We start from the raw sequence: 20,372 nt of genomic DNA, 5'->3' as shown, positions 1-20,372 counted from the left end.
GGATGAAGCTGAAGACTCCTGGGCCGGACTCACTGAAATGACACGCACGGATCAGCAGAAATGGAACGTGGAGTCAGAGGGGAGAGCCCTGAGCGCCTGGGCCAGCAGGGCCATGAGGCGTCAGACCCAGGAAGCAGCCACAAAAGACAGCCCCGCAGCGCTGTGTAGACTCTGCCCTGCAGCTCTCCCCCTCCTGCCCTGCCCCGCCCCACTTGGCTAGCACAGGCTGCGTAGAAGAGAACTCAGTGGGAGTGGCCAGAAGGGAAATAAGGGTGGAGAGAGCACCACAGACAGAGGTCGGCCACAGAGACATTATTAGGACCATCAGGTCAACTGGCTGTCTCCCAGTGGGCAGGTGCAGGCCAGGCTGTGGGGGAATGAATGGCACTCTTAAGCCCAGGGCAGCTAGAAGGGCAGAGCTACCCCGCCTATATGATGCAAGGCAACATACAAGCAAGGATTTTCTGAGCTTCTGCATTTACGGTCTCTCCCTCAGGCTAAGGGAAGGAAGGAGGGCCCTATCCTATCAGGGTTTGCCTGGAATCCGGCAGGTTCCTGGTGAGGGAGGGTCCAGGTGAGCGGTTGGCCAGGTGCCTGCAGGATCGTGTTCACTGAGACACTTAATATTCCCCTGGAAACAGCTGCAGGGAGTTTCCCAAGAGTCTCTGGGTAACCAGACAGTCCCGGCCAGCATCGGGGTGAGGAAACTGGTCCCCAGGAGTGGACAGGATGGGGGTGGCATTACTGTGCTGTCTGCTAGGCCAGGCTGGAGGGCAGGAAGGCCTGCCTCCCCCCCTGGGTGCTGGGTGCTGGGTGCTGTGGCCAGAACCACAGAAACGCGGGACCATGAGGCTTTTCCTCCAAGGACTTTTACAGCTTCTCTGCAGAGGACAGGAGTTCTGGAACTCGGGAGACCTGTATCTAAAGTCATCATCAGGGCCCTGTGGGCAGTGCCACGCTGCTGGTTGGCCACCATCCCTCGACAAGTGCAGGTACATGTCTGCTGAGGGCCCACTGTCAGAGACGTTTCTGATTCCTGCGTGATCTAACATCAAACATCATACTCCTGCCTCCCTGGCCCCTGGCTGCGCAGATGCCCAAGCCTTCTTTGTCATCCCAGAGGAGCTCTCAGGCCTCCCCCTTCCTATGTCCCTGATGCTCCCCCATGAGTGAGGGGCCTGGAAAGCTTTTCCCACCTCCAGCCACACCAGCCAAGTGTGAAGAGCAGAGAGCAAATCAGTGTAGAGCTGTGGGCGAGGGCGCACGACACCTTCGGATCTCCCTGGCAGGGCGAGTGGGATGGTGGGGGGAATGGGTGTGATCGTCCATAAACTCCTAGGCCAGGTTAAACAGAAGGGTGGCTTGGGCTGGGCCAGGGGAAACGTGGAGGCTGAATAGGCGGCTGGCACCACAGCCCACCCAGGGCACAGGCCGGGTCTCCGTGAGCAGCCCCTGGGATGGGGGGAGACGTTAAAGAGCAACATCTACAGGTGAAGTGAGAGGGGTGATCTCCTGGCCGGTGCCGGGGCTGGAGGGGACATACACTGTCCACTGGCTACTGTGGCCACTGGGGGTGGCGCGGAGGGATGACTCACATGGACTCCGTAACCCTTCCCTGCTTTGCTTTGTGGGAGAGAACCTCATCTCTCAGGCCCCCCCTACTTCTGGCTTCCAGGTAGGCTTGGCTGCTGTGAGACACCTGAGAAGGACGGGAGATCAGAGAGGGGAGAGGTGGGCATTTGTACCGTGTTCTCCGTGGCATCTCTGCCGGCAGCCATGTCCCCACGGAGGCTGCAGCTCCCCCGCCCTGCTGTGAGCCCCCTCTCCCTGGGGCACCCTGGGGTCAGCTCCAGCCCCTGGAATCCCTGCTGTCCTCTGGGTAGGCCCAGAGGCTCAGGTCACCAGCCACCAAGCTGGCTCCTCCTCACCAGGAGGAGGATCTGCACCTGAACTTGACCGCCTCCCGTGATCGGAACTCCCCTTCCCCCAAGACCTGAATCTAACTTCCAGGAAAGTCTCCAGGTGCTGGCAGCTGGCACTCTCAGACACTTCCCTGCTCGGCTGGCAGCCACACCCAGACTGCCTGGCGCCTGAGCTTGGCTGCTCTTTCTTGAAGCAAGGTTGTTGTGGAGATTGCATTCAAAAGGGACGGTAGCAGGGGAGGCAGGTCTTTGCCTGGGCATACAGTCCCCTGTGAGGACGGCCTGACCTGTGCACACAGACGCTGAGTGGCAGACAGCACACCTCTTCTTGCTGACTCTTGCTGCTTTAGTTTCCCCAATAAAACCCACGTCTTATCCCTATATCCTGGGTGGCGTTTGTAGAATTTTCCTCACCGCCTTGCCACATTCAGTCTTTATCTATGACTTTAGAGCAACGGAAGCCATCGAAGGGTTAAGCATAGGATTACCTGATGGAATCTGTGTTTCCAAACACCTTTAGCATTGCAGCAGGAAGAATGGGTTGTAAGAAGACGGGCAGGAGAAAGGGGGAGGCCTTGGAGAGAGAGCTGTGTGTGTGTGTCTGTTCTACTGTCAGCTGGGGACCCCGGGGCCACAGAAGCACCAAGAGCCAGTGGGTGTTGCTGAGCCCTGAGTTCAGCCTCAGCACTGGGAGAGGAAGAATGTTAGGTCCGTCTCTGAGGGCGTGTGCACTAACCAGGGTGGGAACTGGTGGGACTGGTCCTTAGAAACCCCACCCTGTTTGACCCTGCCCTGAGCTTCTTCCTCCAGCCACCCCCATCACCATGGTGAACCTGTAGTGAGGGGCCTGGGGGAGGACACGCATCTAAGCCATGAGCTGGCACCTGTTGGTAGGCATCGCCCGCCCTGGCTGCCCGAACCTGGGGCTCTCGGAGAGCTGTTCGTAAAGACTTGGGGGCAAGGAAGAGGACAGGGCATATCTCTCCACTCCAGGGCTCTTCAAATCTTGGCCCTGTGCCCCAGGACACAGTGACTGCATAGGACGTCCCTGGAGGCAGAGTGCGCAGCCCCCGTCCTCTCCAGCTCCACGGCTCTCACTGTGCTCCAGAGGTGAGTGTGGCCCTCGGCCTCTGACACTCACTCGCTTCAGGCCGGGCCTGCAGGCCTGGGGAAGCTCCCAGGTTTCTACCAGCTTTGTGGGGGGTTTGTTTCTTTTTCCTATTTACACTTCAATAAAAAAAGTTTATGATCAGAAAGCAACAAACAAAAATTGCCTTATGATCTGATCTCCCCCCAGTTGCGCTATATTCCGGCACATCCTCTTAGCTTCTGCGTCTGTGACCTCAGGTGGCCAGCCTTGGTCCTATGCGGGATGGCTGTGAAGGGGTGATGGGTAATGTGGGCAGATGTGAGAGTAGGGTGCCCAGTGGAAAGGCTGAGTATAAGCTCCACAGACAACCCTGAGCTGGGGGGTCTTAGGGGTGGCAGAAGCTGTACTTGGTGAGCTTGGAGAAAAAGAAATTTGCCCGGAGGGAAGGACGAAGTCCGAGAGCCAGAGTCTGGCGATCTCCTCTGTAATATACACAGACACACACTCACACAGACACACACTCTCAAGCTCCCTGCACACACACACACACACACACACACACTCGCACACATTCACACATGCGTACTGTCACCTTCAGGGACCTGTGTCTGAGGGAGCCGAGGCGCCGAGTGGATGGGCATGTGCACGCCCAGCTCTGCTACTTAAAGGTGGGGACGGACCCTGTGATGGTCAGTCGCCATAACTGTGACACTCTCTCCTTTGTGCTTCACTGGACACAGAGCAGCCACCACCCCCAAGAACAGCTCCAGGCTGGGTCCACGCAGGACACAGGAGCAGACAGCCGGCAGACCAGGAAGGGGTGCTGAGGATGGGGAAATTTGGAAGGCTGGGCACAGCTAATGTCCTGAGCTCCTGGTGCCCTTGATTTTTCTGTGGGCTTGAGAAAGGACCAGCCCACCTCAGGATGAACCCTCCTTCAGGGCCAAGAGCCCCGCTGGGCCCGGTGCAGGAATCCAGCTGCCTGGCCACCCCAGCCTCCTCCAGCAGGTGGGACAGCTCCCGGAGCAGCGCCTCCAGCCTGGGCCACCCTCCGTCCATCAGCCCCACGGTAAGCCTGGGGCGAATGTGTGCATGTAAAGCCTCCCTCCCCTCCCCTGGTGCCCTTCCTAGGGACAACAGGGGCTTTGACAGGGAGATAGGAAGGCCTGAGCTCTGCTCTGGGATGGTGGGCATGTTACTGAACCTCTCCGAACCTGTCCTACGCAAAAAGACCAATAGAGGAGAGTGTGGCAAGTTTTACTTCACCATGGAGAGCATCCGAGGAACAGAAAGGCAGCCTTATGGGACAAAGTGTTGGAATGGCCCATCCATTTCTTTCTGGAGGTGGTAGGATGCCCCCAGAGCCTTCCAGAGAGGAAGGCTTACTCTGGGCCTCAGGATTTGTCCCGGTCCAGAGCGAGGTGTTGGTGCCTTCTCCTGCCTCCATCATCCTAGCCAGGCCCAGGGCCATCCCCTAACAGCCCCACCGTCACCTGGGGAGTGATGAGCCTGCCCTCAGGGCTGTGGGATGCTGGCCCGGGTTCTGGACAGGAAGGGAAGGCTCCATTAGCTATGGGAGCCAGGGCAGGACAGAAATGAAGCCACTCCCATCCCTGGAAAGCAGCTGTCTTTAAGGCCCTTTGTTCTGGCCTTCTAGGATGATGACCTCCCTGCAGTGACTTGGGAGGGCTGAATTTTCTTTTTATTTTTTTAACTTTATTTTTAACCACACAGCATGCAAGATCCTAGTTCCTTGACCAAGAATTGAACCTGTGCCCCCTGCAGTGGAAACACAAAGTCCTTAACCATTGGACGGTCAGAGAATTCCCCATAAATTCTCTGTTTTAAAAAACATTATTATTTTTTAAATTCATTCATTAATTTGACTGTGCCTCCACACAGTACAAGGGGACTGGAATACATTTGCTAACCGTCTCAGGCGTTTGAGATGGGGCCCATACAGAGAGGAGGAACCCACCTAGGAGAGGGCTCTGCCTTCTCTAGGAAACATGGAGTCCCTCCAGCCATGTCCCTGCTTGGCAAACATGTGTCTGTCCTGCCAGCCTCCAACAGGTAATCTGAGCTTACTCCGAGAAGACTTTTGCCTCTGGGCCATAGGAGCTTGGGCTCAACTTTAGGGAGACCCATGTTTCCATTCCAGCTGAGCTACCTGCAAGCTGTATGAGCAAATGGTTTTGCCACTCTAAGCCTTCCCCACTGGGGCAGTTTTTATCTGCCCCATTGGGAACCCTAACTCTTCTTCTCAGGACTATTTGGAGGTGATGAGGTCAAGGGATGCCCTTATTTCTCTGTCTCTTCACAGGCAGTCAGGGCCCAGGCTACTGCCTGGGTCCCCTTCCCCACGGTTGATGTTCCAGACCACGCCCACTACACCCTGGGCACGGTGATCCTGCTGGTGGGACTCACGGGGATGCTGGGAAATCTGACGGTCATCTATACCTTCTGCAGGTGCCCGGTTGGCAGGGTGGGAGCCTGGGCACTGAGGGCAGCCAGCCAGGAAGAGATGGGGCAGAACATGGGACTGAAATTCTGGTGCCAACTCTGCCAGGGCACTGTTGAGCCTAGCCTTCAAAGCCAGGAAAGGAGCCCCAAAGTAGTCCAGGGCAACCTGAGTGGCGTATCCGACTGGGCCCCAGGTGCACCCCCTACCCCCTCTGTAGGACACACACCTCTGCCTGTTTACTCTGACTCGGTTCACCCCCGCCATCACCTGCCCCAGTGGGCATCTTCCCTGGACTCAAAGAGCAGCCCTGGTATAGGGATCCTGAGTCCGCCAGCCCTTCAGCAGCCAGGCCTGCCCACCACCCTTGGCTTCCTTCTCTCCCTGCCCCACTCACCAGCTGAATGGCCGAGATGGGCATGTGGAGGCGTGAATAACCCTTAGCTGAAATGACTTTAAGCAGATTACTTATCTCCTCTGAGTCAACTTTTCTTATCTGCAAAATAGAGTTGTCACTTACTTCATGGAGTCAATGTGATGATTAAGTAAGTTTTTATATGTGTGGTGCCCAGCAAATGAGTGAACCCTGCCTGTGCCACTTACTGAGTCTTGTGACCACAAGCTGCTTCACGGGTGGGCACTTCAGTGTGCTTACCGGAAAATGAAGGAGGGGGATAGACACACAGATGGATGATTATAAGAGACAAGGTTCCTGGAAGTACCTGACCCGTGGACGCCATCGTCAGCTCCTCTCCCCTTTGCCAGCCCCGAGGGTGAGAACTGCAAAGATGCTGGGAGGGGAGGACGAGAGAGGCATGAGCTGCTGCCTCGCGGGGTCTCACTTCTCTGCCCGTGATACCAGGCTCCAGAGCTGTTTGGCTGGTACTTGCTGGGCAGCGGGATGGTCTGTGGCCCAGCAGCTCATGCCTGAGGGCAAGCACACGTGTGTGCATGGGTGCGCAGGCATGTGCACATGTGTTCGCGGGAAGCTCCCCAGCAGAAGCTCCTCCTGACAGCAGCTGACCCCTCCCAGGAGCAGAGGCCTCCGGACGCCTGCCAACATGTTCATTATCAACCTCGCCGTCAGCGACTTCCTCATGTCCTTCACTCAGGCCCCCGTCTTCTTTGCCAGCAGCCTCTATAAGCAGTGGCTCTTTGGAGAAGCAGGTAGACACTTGGAATTCCCTTCCGCTGGGGGGAGGAGGAGGGTTGGGGCCGGGGATGTCCACAGTGGAGGGTGGCCCAGATAAGACGGTGATATGCTCTTCCTGGGCCATGGGTGGGTAGCACCCCCCTCAGAGTCACAAGTTGGCAAGAGGCTTCCACAAGCCTCTGTCAGATGCAAGCAGGCAGGGTGAGAGGAACACAGGCCTGTTTTCCTTGAGAGGCCAGCACGGGAGCTAAGCACACACCATCCACACACCCTCCTTGCCCTCGGGTATCTGATCGGCTCCCCGCCCAGCACTGAGGTCAGGGAGTTTTGCCCACAGGCTGTGAATTCTATGCCTTCTGTGGGGCTCTCTTTGGCATCACCTCCATGATTACCCTGACGGCCATCGCCCTGGACCGCTACCTGGTGATCACGCGCCCACTGGCCACCGTCGGGATGGTGTCCAAGAGGCGGGCGGCGCTCGTCCTGCTGGGGGTCTGGCTCTACGCCCTAGCTTGGAGTCTGCCGCCCTTCTTTGGCTGGAGTAAGTGGGCTCATGGAATCAGGGGACAGGAAGATAATTTGGGAGGGGCATGTTCAAGGGACAGGTAGGTGGACTTGGGTCCCCAAGCTGGCAGGAGGGGCCAGGGGATTGCTGAAGCCTCAGGTAAATGGACATTCAGGGGGCATGACTAGCAGCAAGGGGAACTGAGGCTGCACCATCAGCGATCAGAGGCTAACCTGGGCTCCGTTCCCCAAATACAGAAGGGAAGACCACGTGGTTCCTGACTGGCAGGAAGTGACAGGTGCATCTGATGCTGAGTCTGCGATACATCAGACAGGCAAGGGTTGGGATGTGAGGCTTCAGCAGCTAGAAGGGTTAGCAGCAGGCACCTATCCTTCCAAGGCAGGACCAGGAAGCTGGCTTAAGTCTGAGGGAATAAGACCCTGGGGCTGTGGTGAGGTCTATCTTCCAAACTGGTAAGATTGGGCAGCAGTGGGCTTCACCAGCTGTCTTCTAATAGCACCAGCTTGGAAAACTCCCAACTGTGCCCAGTTTCTTTGCTCTGCTGCGCAGCAGGGCTGGGGCCAGGGCCGGGGCCGGGGCCAGTGTTTGAGAAGCTCAGACCCCACATCCACAGCCCCTGCTGGATGAGGAACCTGGGTCAGCACTGCTCTGAAGGCTGAGCACCCTGCCCCTGCTTCCCAGGTGCCTACGTGCCCGAAGGTCTGCTGACCTCTTGCTCCTGGGACTACGTGAGCTTCACGCCGTCGGTCCGCGCCTACACCATGCTGCTCTTCTGCTTCGTCTTCTTCCTCCCCTTGCTTGCCATCGTTTACTGCTACATCTTCATCTTCAAGGCCATCCGAGAGACGGGCCAGTAAGAGCTGGGCACGAGGAGGGGTCCGATGGGAGGAGGACAGGGCTTCCCGTGGCTCAGTCTGCATCCAGCCCCCCAGGGCACTCCCAGGCTTAGATGGGCAAAGACCAGCTCGGCACAGGTGTTCATGGGGTGGGTTCCTACAGACTGGTGCAAACTCGGTGCTTCAAAAAGTCTCAGGAGATAGGGTCTTCTGAAGAGAGGGCTTCAGACTTGGCCAAGGGGTCTGGGGGAAAGAGAAAACACCGCAGGTAGAAGCACAGGGAGGCAGCTTAGCCTGGATATCACGGGGGGCTTTCCAGGTGTCAGGGCCGCCTGCACGGAAAGGACGGCCAGGTCCAAGAAGCCTCCCTCATAGTAGCTGTGGCCCTGGCACTCACTGCAAGCTGAGCGGGGTCAGACCCAGACTCTGCACGCTTCCTAGAGCTCTCCAGACTTTCGGGGCCTGCGAGCGTGGCAGTGAGTGCCCCCGGCAGCGGCAGCGGCTGCAGAATGAGTGGAAGATGGCCAAGATCGAGTTGCTGGTCATCCTTCTCTTTGTGCTCTCCTGGGCCCCCTACTCCACCGTCGCCCTGATGGGCTTTGCCGGGTGAGCAGAGGCTGAGGGACTGGGCCGGGGGCTGGAAGGGTGGGAGAAGGGTAAAGGGACCCTGGGGCAGCCTCTCCCTCCCTAGTCCAAGCCCAAGCCAGCCATCCTCACACCTTAGGTCCAGCCTCGTAGCCTTATTCTCCCTGCTGCTGTGAGACGCCCCACCCGAGCTGGGCCTGCCTCATTCCTGGAGGTGCTAAGAGACATGCTCAGGAGTTCGGGGCCACAGTGGGTTTGGCCTGAGGGCCTACAAGGGCTGTCGGGTCCTTCCAGACCCCTGGGGAACACGCAGCTCTCCCAGAGCTTCTGGTTTCTTGTGGCTAGTGTCTGGAGACTTTGACACCTGCACGGCATGGACACTGGCCAGACGTGGTGAGCACTGTGAGACAGTGAGAACCATGAACCCTTTCAGGTGTTTGGCTATGAGAGCTTTTCTGTGCAGGAGCGCCCTGGTCCCCGTCAGGCAGTCCGATGCAATAACTCCCAAAGAGCCAGGGAGCAGCAGGCGTCAGGGTTTGATGGGGTGTGGGGAGGGCTGGTCAGAGGGCGAGTCACTGAGGGTGAGGGGAGGGGGTCACTGGCAGCAGCACAGTCTCCCAGGAGCTGTGAGACCTGCTGAGAGCCTCCCACTCTGGCACATCATCTCAGCACCCCTCCCTCACCTGCTCCCTAGGTTCCCATTCACTTCAGATCAGAATTCTCCTTGGCATCACAGTGCATCCCCTGGGAATGACTTAGTTGTGCCGCTTTGGACCAGGCCAGGCTGTGCCCTGGCAAGGCTTGGTTGGCCTAAGAAGAAGGTGCCTGAGAGGACGGGTGGGTTGTGGAGTCTCCAGGGAGGGTCAGCTGGCAAGGGGACCTCAGCTTCTCTGTCCTAGGTATGCACATATCCTGACGCCCTACATGAACTCGGTGCCAGCTGTCATTGCCAAGGCCTCTGCCATCTACAACCCCATCATTTACGCCATCACCCACCCCAAGTACAGGTGGGACCCTCCACCAGGACCCAGGCCCAGATCCCCAGGCCCACCCTCATGGGCATGGAGAGCCTGGGCCTATAAATGGGGGCGGAGGCTAGCCATCTTTCCTGTCCTTTGTATCTGCATTGGGAATACAAACAGCTCATGACCTTGGGTGGGATCTGGAGCTGGTGTGACCCACTCTGCTGCCTCAGCTTCCTAGGGGGCTCAGCTTGGGGGACATCAGAGCTCCCTGGGCAGTGTCCAGTACTAACTGGGATTTTCAGAACTGAGGCCAAGAGGCGACGAGGATGGCTGATCGGCAGTGCTGCCAACCGCAAAGAGAGGCCCCAGACAGTGACAGCCTGGAGAGATAGCAGCAGGGAGAGCTCTATTCTGCTCTGAGGGCCGTGGTAGCGGCCTGGGACTGGTTCTGACCCGGAGCACTCTCTGCTGATAGAATCCCCGCAGGGCTGGCCTCTTCCACGAGGGGACCTTCAGTGCTTCCTTTTGCCTGGTGGTGTCAGTAACTCAGAGGCCCTGCAGAGGCCAGCTGCAGGCCTTAGTCCATTAGCTCAGAGGCAGCTCAGGGGTGTTCTTGGACCCCATTCGCAGAGTTGTGGCTTGGGCCAGCCACTTGAGGGCTAAAACCAAGCCTCTGGCTGAACCTGCCGCCCTAAGGCTCTGCCTCCATGTCCATGGACCCAGTGTCTATCTGTCCATCTTCATAACCCCAATGTCTGAATGTCCCCGACTCCCCAGTGGCTCTTGGCCCACTTCCATTTGCCCAGTGTCAGTCTGTCCACCTACCCCATCTCCTCGAATCTGTCTGTCCATCCCCCTAACCTGACATGTTGTCCTTCCAGACTGGCCATCGCCCAGCACCTGCCCTGCCTGGGGGTGCTGCTGGGCGTGTCGGGCCAGCGCACTGGCCTGTACACCAGTTACCGCTCCACCCACCGTTCCACGCTGAGCAGCCAGGCCTCAGACCTCAGCTGGATCTCTGGACGGAGGCGCCAGGCATCCCTGGGCTCTGAGAGTGAGGTGGTAAGGAGGCGGGCCCTCACTGACTGGCACCATCTTTCCTCAATTAGTCCAGCCTCAGGCCTCCAGGCAGGCCTGCCTCTGAGAGTCAGGAACCCTCAGGAACCTGGGACACTGGCAGGAAGAGCCCCTCAGCACCTCCACATGGCCTTCCCACATACAATCCTCCCTGCCAGGCAGGGGCACTAGAGTCAGGGAGGCAACATGTTGGCCCCAGGTCACTCAGCAGCAGGGCCTGGACTGAACATGGGTCTTCCCACTCCAGGCCAGCTCTTTTCCCTACCAGCCCTATCCCAGGGCCTTAGAGTCTCAGATCAAAAAGATGAGCATTTCTTCCCTAGATGGGCTTCTAGAGAGACAGGTAGGTGCGAGCTCAAGCCCATCATCCTCATTGTTAAGGCTGCTCCTCCTTGAGGAGCTCAGAGGATACAGCGGAAGGAACACTGTCCCTGGAGCCAGGGTACCTGTGTTCAAGTCTCACTGTGTGAGCTTATGCAGGCCACTCACCCTCTCTGAGGCTCTGTGTCCTCTCCAAAAGGGAAAGCCATCATCTCTGCATACTAGATGGGGTGCCCGTGAATGACCCTCCACGTTGTGGTCAGCCATAGGAGCTACCAGCCTGCCAGCACCTACTCGGGGCCTGGGACTGTGATGCCCCCCGAGGTCCCCGAGAGAGTTCCCTGTGCCGTGGGCTCCTGTCCCAGCTCCTCCATCATTGTGCCTGCCTCACCAAGAGCTTCCTCTGACCTCTTCCCACAGCCCCCATCCCTGGGGGTCTCAGTTGAAGGGGCTGAGGGAGGAGCTGTCAGAATCCCTGAACTGCTGTAGGGCACAGCAAGGAGTGAATCTTATCCGTTCAGAGAAGCCTAGAACCTCATGAAGACACACTCAGCCCATGTGTTAGGAAATCACAGAGGCATGTACACACACACACACCCTAGCACATGCACTCACAGTTTGCAAGGGTTTGGTGACCAGCAGCCCTGCAAACAGTGTCATGATCTTCACCCCAATGAACGATTGTAGGGAGAATGGAGAAAGGCCTGGCCAGGAAGGGGGCGGAAGCGATGCTGCAAATGCCCCCTCACCTCACAGCGACTCTCCCCTTCCCCAGGGCTGGACGGACACAGAAGCAACAGCTGCTTGGGGGGCTGGCCAGCAAGTGAGCGGATGGTCCCCCTGCAGTCAGGGCCTGGACGATGTGGAAGCCAAGGCCCTTCCCAGGCCCCAGGGACGGGCCTCAGAGGCTCCCGGGAAGGTAACTGGGTCCCAACCTGTAAAACGGTGGGACAGGAGCAAGTACCCCAGGGAGTTGTCAGGAAAGGGGGGGCAGGCCCAATGACCTCTGGGAATCACCCCTCCCTGCACCTCCCAGCTTTCCCTTGCCCACCTGGGGGTCTTGGGGGGAATCTCTGTGACTCCAAGATGTTCTGAGCAAGCCTGAGTGTGACTGCACCCGAGCGCATGCGTGTTGCGTGACCTTGTCTGCTTGTGCACAGCAGGTGGCAGTGTCTATATTGCGATGAATGTATATCGCACGTGTGTGACCGTGTGTGACCGTGTGCCCGGCACGTGCTTTCTGTCCTTCTGACGCCACAGGGCTTGGGTTTGAGTGCTGCCCTAATGTGTCTGCTCTAAGCTGAGAATGTGACCAAGTGTGAGTGGCATGTACCTCTCTGCGACTGGAAACGGGATGTACCTGAGTGGGGGCGGGGCTGCAAGCTGTGTATGTGCTGGCTATGAATGCCCTGAGATTAGGATGTTGCCCAGAATACTTGTGGCTATTAAAAGAAGGCCAGCTGTCAGCCCAAGTGCCTATGGAACGGAATGTCGATGGCGATTAGAGAAGGCCGAATTCTGGAACGCTGGAAATGCCGTGTGCACAGGCCCCGCGGCTGCTCTTCCCCCTCAGCTGACAGCTCCCACCCTGCCCCTCCACTCACACCCACACAACACCGCCAGTCCCTGGGCTCGCTAGGGCAGCAAGACTAAGACCAGAGGCACTTTCCTGCCTTCCTTCCTCAAGGCTGCTCCCCTGCCTGTCCCAGAGAAGGGGAGCCGGGGGCAGCTCCTACAGCTGGGGGGCTTCTGTCTCTTCCAGCGTTGCCACACCAGGGAACACCACTCCCCAGCGGCTCCAGCCTCAGAGAGGACTCTCTCCCCAGCCCTGAGGCCGGGCATTGTGCACGACCACAGAGGCTGGGGCAAAGGCCGGCAGCATCCCCCAGGCTGGCCAGGCAAGGATGAAAGGCCCTGCACCTCTCCTGGAGGGAAACCTGGCCTGGGGTGGGGCACGGGGCAGAGAGGGACAGCACATCAGCAGTCACCTAACACATGTGATAAGCACCGCCATCGAGGTATCAGCACAGAGGGCGCTGAAAGCAGAGGCCGAGGGATCCTGGGAACGGTGAAGGCAAACCGGGACTGCCAGGTGGGATGGGGCCGAGGAGCAGGGATCGGGGGGTCCAGGCTGAGGAAACAGCCGGTACAAACGCAGTGGGGCACAGGGTGTCCTGAACAGACAGACACAGACTGTCTCTCTGTGACCCTAGGAGCCGCCAAGGGACTCTAGGAGCTGGAGGTGAGGATGGAGAAGGGGCAGGAGGTGGTAGGAGCCATGGGGAGGCCCAACCAGATGCTGGCGTGAGGGGTCTCCAGTCAGGACCCTGGAGGACAGGAAGCCCTTGGAGGACTTATTGGGGCACTGAGGTGGGCTTGGTCAGCTTGGCAGAGTAGACTGGGCCTCTCCACAGTAGCTGCGGAAGGACAGGTTGCGTGGAGTGATCCAGCAGAGAGAAGATGGGAGGAAGTCGGTAGATAGGCAAGAAATGAGGCTTTTAAGACGACAGGGAGAGAGGAGACACCCAAGCCTGGGAAAGTGGAGAATTGGATGGTGGGGGTGAGGAGAGCTCAGTCTGGACCCCAGGAGTCCAGACCCTAGGACAGGCCAGCCTGGGGGACCGCCTGGAGGCAACCTCAGCCATTACCAGCTCCATTTTCTAGCCACATGGCCTGGAGAAGGCCCAACCCCCGGCCGGGACAAAACCTTCCCCCCTGCCCCGGCCCGCAAGCAACCTCCCTTCATCATGAGGTGCCCCTAAACAGAGAGGGTCCCTGAGCCACCACTTCCAGTGGGACACTCTGGGCTAAACTGATGTCTGCTGCTTGCTTTCAGGCCAAGGGGCTGCTCCCCAACCTGAACGCCAGGATGTAGGGTGACCATCATTCCTGCCTTCCTTCTGGGACACGTCCAGCTCCTTCACGTCTCCCTCACACACACAGACCCAGCATCACCCGTGGGCCTGCAGGCTCTGGAAGCGGCCCTCCACCCCTGCTGGTCTAGACTCACGGCCCCATACCACGCAGCTCCTGCTCTGCAACGCGGTCTGCACCCACTTCTCAACCCAACAGCCTGCACCTCAGGCTCAGACGGAAGAGCGGACGCCCAGGCCCTCCCGCTGCCTGGAGTTGTCCGCCTCTCCTCGGATGCTGTGTGCTGTGATTGTCCAGGCGATGACAATAGCGATGGCTCTGTCAGACACCCCAGCTATTTATGAGCTGCCTCTGCACCTGGGCTGGGCATTTCACTGGCACAGAAAGGACAGTGCTGAGTCTCCCGCGGCCGGCAGTCCAAGCCGCACACAGACCTTGGCTCGCCGGAAACTGTTACTCACCTCTGGCTCTCCCCGCAGAGTGCTGTTTCCACCATGACCCACCCTCTGTGCACATGCTCATTTTCCAGCACACACTACCTGCGTGGACATATTTGCATGTACACCAAGCACACACGTACACACATTGCGCCTACAGTTTGTTTTCAATCAGTAGTCCAAGTTCATCCCAGGGCTGTGTGCGCCTGGAGGGATGTAGAAAAATAAAAACCAGAGAAGGTCTCTGATAAGCACAGTCTCTACCTACTGGTGCCGCCAGGGGAGAGAGAGACCCAGGCCCCTGGCCCCTGAAGCCCGCAGCAGCCTCTCTCTTCCTGTTCTCCTGTCCTCCACCTTGTGATATTCACGCCTACAACCCCATCCCAAACTGCAGGGAGGAGCGAGGAGGAGGGGAAAGACCAGGCTTGCCCCCATCTCTACTCCCCAGTGAGCTGCTGTTATTGGAAAGCAGCTCACGCCCAGCTTGTGAGTACCAGCTGCTCTCCGGCTGCTTCAGATCTCCCAGGGGAGGCAGATGGAGGGAGGCTGGCCTTCGCCTTTAAGAGCATCCTTTCCCTTACACTTCCCTTTCCCCAGAGGCGGCATGGCGGGTGCCTGAGTCCAGAGGAAGAGCCTGCAACTCCAGGTACAGCCTCGCTCGGGGCTCCCTCTCCCTGTGCCGGTTCGGCTCCTTCCTCTCCCCACACTGGTCATGCCCTGCTGCTGGGGCCTCTCTGGCCTGACCACACAGACGCACCTCCCCCCACTCAGGAAGCGAGATAAAGCTGGAATCAGGGATGGATGGGCTGGGACCTGGGGGAGGGGCAGGGGAGGGGCGCGCTGGCCGTGAGCTGCTGGACTCCGGGCCAGGCCTGGGCAGGGAGGACAGCTGGGCAGCATGACACGGAGCAGAAGGGGTGGTGAAATGGGGGAAAGAACACAGGTCCCTCACTGGCTTCTTCCACTTGATATTTCTGTGACCTTGGGCAAGTTACCAAATGCCCCTGTGAAGCGGGGACTCCTTCTTGCCATTCATGTCATATGTGCTAGGCCGAGAGTGTGAGGCTGGCTGCGGGCAGCTGGGAAATTACCCACACCCAGCCCTCCTCTGAGTCCTCAGGGCTAGAGCTCTCCAGGAGGGCAGAGAACAGCCAGCCCAGCTGCCTTCCCTGAGCGTTGCTTTCCAGAGCAGGGGACTAGCGGGGGCCTTGATCTACCTCCAGACTATGTCGAGGTTGAGGTCTCTTCTGAGGAAGGGCTTCTAGAGGTATCTTGGCTCAAAGACCACACTGCCAGGAGTCCTGAGGGGTCTAGGCCCCCACCTAGAACACGCTGTCTCTGGGTTACGGGCTGACCACATCACACGCATTTTCCCCTTCCTGCCCCTTCTGGCCCCTTGTCCCAGCAGCTGAGCACATGGCCTCTCCTCCTCTCCTCCCTGGCCCCTGCCACTCCGGCTCAAAGGGCACGGGGGCCTGGCGTGCGACACTGGCAGCTGGAGCTTTCCACGCTGCTGTCAACTTTTCCAGGGCACAAATGAGACAGGAGAGCCAAGAATAACTGTTGGGCCCCCAGAGGGCCTGGAGGGTGCGGGGCCTGTCCCAGACCTGCTCCCAGACCCCATGCTAAGCGTACCTTTCAGCAAGCAGGGCCTCCCCAATTCTAGGCTTGAGCATCTCAAGAGGTACTGTCACTACTGGGCAGAACCTGTTATCTGGCACAAATCCCCATAGGGATGAGCTCAGGCTCCAGTATGGCCTGGGTCTACCTGTGTGACCTTGGGGAAGTTAGTTAACCTCTCTCTCAGCCTTGGTTCTTGCAGGAGAAGCGGCAGCCTCTCAGGATCTGAGGGGATAACGGTGTGGAGGGCCCAGAGCTGAGCTTGGCTGTGCTCAGAGCTGCTGCTATTACTATTACTGTTTTGATGCGGTTGGACAATTCTGGGCCCTGAAGTTGTCATTTCTCTTGGGGATAAGAGGATAAGTGGACAACTTCAGGGTTTTCTCCAGGGATCACAGGGCTGCAAACACCCAAGTCACAAAGCCCTGGGCCCAGGGAGCTTAGCCATGGTCTTCTGGGCAAGAGAGTGGGTACAGCAGGTAGGGAGTGTGGCTGGGCAGACCAGGCTCTCCAGAGGGCAGTGGGAGCAAGGAGAAGAGAGCAGGGAGGCAGAGCATTATCACTAACCCCCCAGGCCCCTCTCCTGCCCCCTGGGGGGTACTGGGAGCTGGACAACCCTCCCCAGGGGCTATATTAGCCGCGTGAGTCACGGTGGACCTGCCGGGAGGCTGAGGGCGGGCGGGCACAGTATAGGGTTACAGTCCATTTATGGGCGCAGCGGAGGGCAGATATCAGTGTCGATGGCATTCGTTCCCAGCTATTCTTAGGAGCCTCTCAGGAGCTCCACACAGCCCGGCTGGGCAGCAAGGCACGGAGCAGGCAAGGCCGGGGGTCGGGGGCTGGGGCTGAGGTCTGGACTGGGGAGGCAGGGGGCACGAGGGTCCTCTCACTCCGCTCTTCTCCCTTCGTCCGCAGGGGCCGCCGGTGTCAGCACCAGCATGTCTTACAGCGTGACCCTGACGGGGCCTGGGCCCTGGGGCTTCCGCCTGCAGGGGGGCAAGGACTTCAACATGCCGCTCACCATCTCCCGGGTGAGTGTGCACAGCCCGCAGCCTACCGCCCGCCTGTGGGGGCAGGGCGTGTTAGAAGTGCGTCCATCCGTCCATCTGTCTGTCCTCCCTGAGGCTCTTGGAAAGCAGAGCAGACTTTCCTGGTCTGGGGGCTGGGACTGGACCTAGCCTGATCCTGCCCACCCCAGGTCCCTGGTCTCTGCCACAGCTGTGACCCACCTGGGCTTGCTAGCCTATTGAGAGAATGAAACATAGGCAAGCAGCTGATGTTTTCAGTAGAGCAGGAAATGCTAAGTTTGCGAGCAGGCAGGTAAACAGAAAGTACAGGGCCTTCCTAAGCCTTCTCCAGGTGGGCTGGGGTACACCCAAGCCTGGAGCATCTGCCCGGAAGGAGGCCGCTGCTTTGGGAGAGAGCGCTCCTAGCGTGGAGAGGGCAGGTGACAGACTGCTGACCTTGGCTGTCCTGCGGTCAGAGCTGGGCTGGGCTGATAACTGGGCTCCCACACCCACTCCATCCCAGACCTGAGATAACAGCCCTCTTCCCCTGCCTCCCTGGGCCTGCTGGGGGAACAGGCACTGGTTGGCTTCATGGAGCAGGGCCTTGCTCACCCACTGGAGCAACTAGCCATTCACTTACAGCTGCTCTGCCTGCTTGTCTCACGTCTGGTTCCCCATGCTCATCTGGGGAAATGGACTGTGTGTCCTGTGACCAGGGTACAGCACTGCCTGATGGGGAAGTCAGAGATCTTTGGAGACTGTCTGAGAAATCTTATTGCCCAGCTGGAGACACTGAAGTCCAGAGAAGCAAGAAGCTAGATCTGCTTGAGACAAAGCTGTCTGCACGACGGGACTTTGTTTTAACCACTGCTGTGTCCCTGGTACCTAGACCAGTACCTAGGTGCTCAGACAACACTTGTCAAGTAAAGGGAAGTCCAACGGAGCGGGGCTGAAGCAGAGCTAAGCTCGCAGTGAACTGTGAAATGTGCCAGGGCAAAGATAACCCCTGCCTGGTGGGGTAGGGCCAAGGCCGAGCCCCAGCAGTGCTGGTGTGGGCACAAGGGGGCAGGCTGAGGCCCCAGGCTGTCACTGGAGGGTGATGGATGGGCAGGGGTGTCTGGGTCACTGCCCACCTGGAGACAGGGAGACTTCTCCAGGGCAGAGGAAACTTGCCTGGGGCCTGGGGATGGGGTGGGGAGGTTAGGGGGGAAGCACTGAAGTGGGTAGCCAAGAGAGGACTGAAAGGAGCTTGGCAGAGGGGCAGGGAGCCAGTGTCCCCACTGCAGGCACAATCCTGGCTGTAGAACCTGTTGTGGACACTTGGAGGGACCCTGCAATGGAAACCCCACTCGGGGGTGCTACGGGAGACTCATGGGAGCAAAAGAGGCCATACTTCTCTGGGGTGCTGGCCTGGCTCTATTGCAGGGAAAAGGCACTGTCTCCATCCTTCCGCTGGAGGTCTGGCTTATTCTCACCTGAGTCTCCAGGCCCCCTGCCCTGGAGATGGCACGGCCCCATGTACTAAGGAGCACCCAGTGACGCACACACTCTGTCTGATGATATGGTGACACATGGCAGTTGAGCCCCAGTGGACACGCCCCCCTTCTCCCCCAGAAGCCTGCACAGCTCCCCACCCCCTGGTTGCACGTCTCCTCCCTGTATAAGGCAGGACCATCCCCTCTCATGGGTCTGCCAGCTTCCCACACCTGAGACAGCCCAGCTCTCTCTCAGTGCTACCATGCCCAAGGCCTCCGAGTGTGGGTCCCAACCCCATCCATGCGAGTGGATGTTAGCCCTCCCAGCTAGCTCAGTGGCACCCAGGATAGCCAATGACTTCACCCGGGGTCTATGAGCCACCTGGCCCCAGCCAGCCCAGGGCTTAAATTGCAGCACAGAGGCCTTAAGCTAGACAGCAGGAAGAATGTCCTCACTGTAGGCAGGGGATGTATTGGGATGTACTAGGGCCAATGATTAGGGGGTACTTTTAAAAATAGAACCCGCAGCTCAGGCAGGCCATCGGAGGATGGGCCTCTCAGCTCCCTTCAGGGGCATGCCTCAAATCACCAAGGTCATGAAACATGCAGGGCTGGGTGCTGGGGCCTTCCCAGGGCTTGGAGCCTTTTGATAAACCCTCTGGTGAGCCGCTGATACCCTGGGCTTGGGCGTCCCGGTCTCAGTGCAGGCCTTGGAACACAAAGTTCCTGGAGAAGGAAATGGCAATCCACTCCAGTATTCTTGCCTGGAGAATCCCATGGAGAGAGGAGCCTGGCGGGCTACAGTCCACAGGGTCGCAAAGAGTCGGACACGGCTGAGGGACTCCACACACACACACACACACACACACACACACACACACACCCCACACACACACACCCACACACACACACACACCTTCCCAACAGGGCTGTGGTATTTCCTGCTGGGGCACTTAAGGTCCTTCTGCAGCAGAAACTTCTTCCCTGAGGGAACAAGGCCAGAACTCTCTGGAAGAATCCTCTTCCCATAGAGGGGCAATGGATGTCCTGGCCTGAGTCTGCAGAAAACAAGGCATTAGTGGAGTATGGCAGTGGGGGGATACAGGCAAAGGCAGGGCCAGCTCATTCTCAGCAGGGGCACACACACCATACCCCTGAGGCCTGTGGGCCCCCAGACAGGGCTAGGATGGGCATCTCACTTCAGAGCCAGACTAACAGGTTCAAACTTGCCCACCCGCTCCTGTATCCTTGGTAACCCCTAACTCCCACGGCTGCAGCCTCATCCTCTGGCTAGGGACTAGTAACAGAGCCCTGAGTGGGGTGGCATCTCCTCCTGTAAGAAGGCTGGCCACCTGCAGCCTGAGTAGCAGCTCCCGTACCCACCCCATTTTGCCCACCAGCCCCACAGAATCAACCTTGGAGCAGTAACGGCCCCTCAAGTCCTCCCTTCAGTGAGAGAGTCTCAGCCTGAGGACCCACAGAGAAACGGGCTCAGGAGAGAGGCTCAGAGGGTGGAGGGGAAATGCCTTTATTTATCCTGGACAGGTGCGGCTGGGCCTGCAACATGAGCTGCCCTCTCACCCCCACCCTCCCCCCACCCCAGCCAGTTCTCCAGGAAGTGGGGGAGGGGTGGGAGCAGAGAGGGAGAAATTCCAAAGACCCAGCCCCAATACCTGAGCAGCTAGGCCACGGTCTGGGACTTGCCTCTTGGTGCGTGTTGCAGTCCTTGACTTTATGGCAGAGACGTTAAGATTTTGTTTTGCTCTGCTACTCACAGCTGGGTTACCTTAGAAAAGTCAGTTCATCTGCTCAGCCTCAGTCTTCTCATCTGTAACATGGGGATAATGAATCAGGGAAAGCACACATGTGAGCATGCTGTCTAATATACACGTATGAAAATACACCTGTTTTTCCTCATGGGCTGCTTATGAGGATGGGGGAGCTGAGCCTGGGCCCGGGGAGGTCCTATCTCTGCTCCGAGGCCGCCACTCCTTACAGCCTCGCCCACCCACTCAGCAGTCTC

At 58.5% G+C, this 20,372-nt stretch overlaps 2 protein-coding genes across 12 annotated transcripts in view; both read left to right on the top strand.

Moving 5' to 3' along the window:
- OPN4 (opsin 4) lies at positions 3,712 to 14,481 on the top strand. 3 transcript variants are annotated; one of them, XM_018042646.1, is made up of 10 exons: positions 3,712 to 4,100; positions 5,351 to 5,481; positions 6,507 to 6,640; positions 6,964 to 7,167; positions 7,834 to 8,005; positions 8,430 to 8,594; positions 9,473 to 9,580; positions 10,420 to 10,600; positions 11,712 to 11,855; positions 13,773 to 14,481. In XM_018042646.1, exons 2-10 carry the CDS (start codon positions 5,444 to 5,446, stop codon positions 13,809 to 13,811), a joined length of 1,185 nt encoding a protein of 394 aa, XP_017898135.1. In that variant the 5' UTR covers positions 3,712 to 4,100; positions 5,351 to 5,443; the 3' UTR covers positions 13,812 to 14,481. The 3 variants fall into 3 exon arrangements, with proteins under 3 accessions (XP_017898135.1, XP_017898136.1, XP_017898137.1); XM_018042647.1 differs by lacking the exons at positions 3,712 to 4,100; positions 5,351 to 5,481 and adding an exon at positions 6,053 to 6,246; XM_018042648.1 differs by lacking the exons at positions 3,712 to 4,100; positions 5,351 to 5,481; positions 9,473 to 9,580 and adding an exon at positions 6,053 to 6,246.
- Positions 16,579 to 20,372, top strand: part of LDB3 (LIM domain binding 3) — a 60,423-nt gene continuing 56,629 nt past the window's right edge. For 3 of the 9 annotated variants that reach the window (XM_018042190.1, XM_018042189.1, XM_018042193.1), the window contains exons 1-2: positions 16,585 to 16,686; positions 16,783 to 16,898. In XM_018042190.1, the coding sequence (XP_017897679.1) occupies positions 16,806 to 16,898 (93 nt within the window). In that variant the 5' untranslated portion in view covers positions 16,585 to 16,686; positions 16,783 to 16,805. Of the gene's footprint in view, positions 16,687 to 16,782; positions 16,899 to 20,372 lie in introns of all 9 variants that reach the window. The other 6 variants (XM_018042187.1, XM_018042191.1, XM_018042188.1 and 3 more) reach the window with 6 other exon arrangements.

This window comes from Capra hircus, chromosome 28 (genome assembly GCF_001704415.2).
Source record: "Capra hircus breed San Clemente chromosome 28, ASM170441v1, whole genome shotgun sequence".
In the NCBI taxonomy this organism is placed as follows: domain Eukaryota; kingdom Metazoa; phylum Chordata; class Mammalia; order Artiodactyla; family Bovidae; genus Capra; species Capra hircus.
This window is presented reverse-complemented; position numbering and strand designations above follow the sequence as displayed.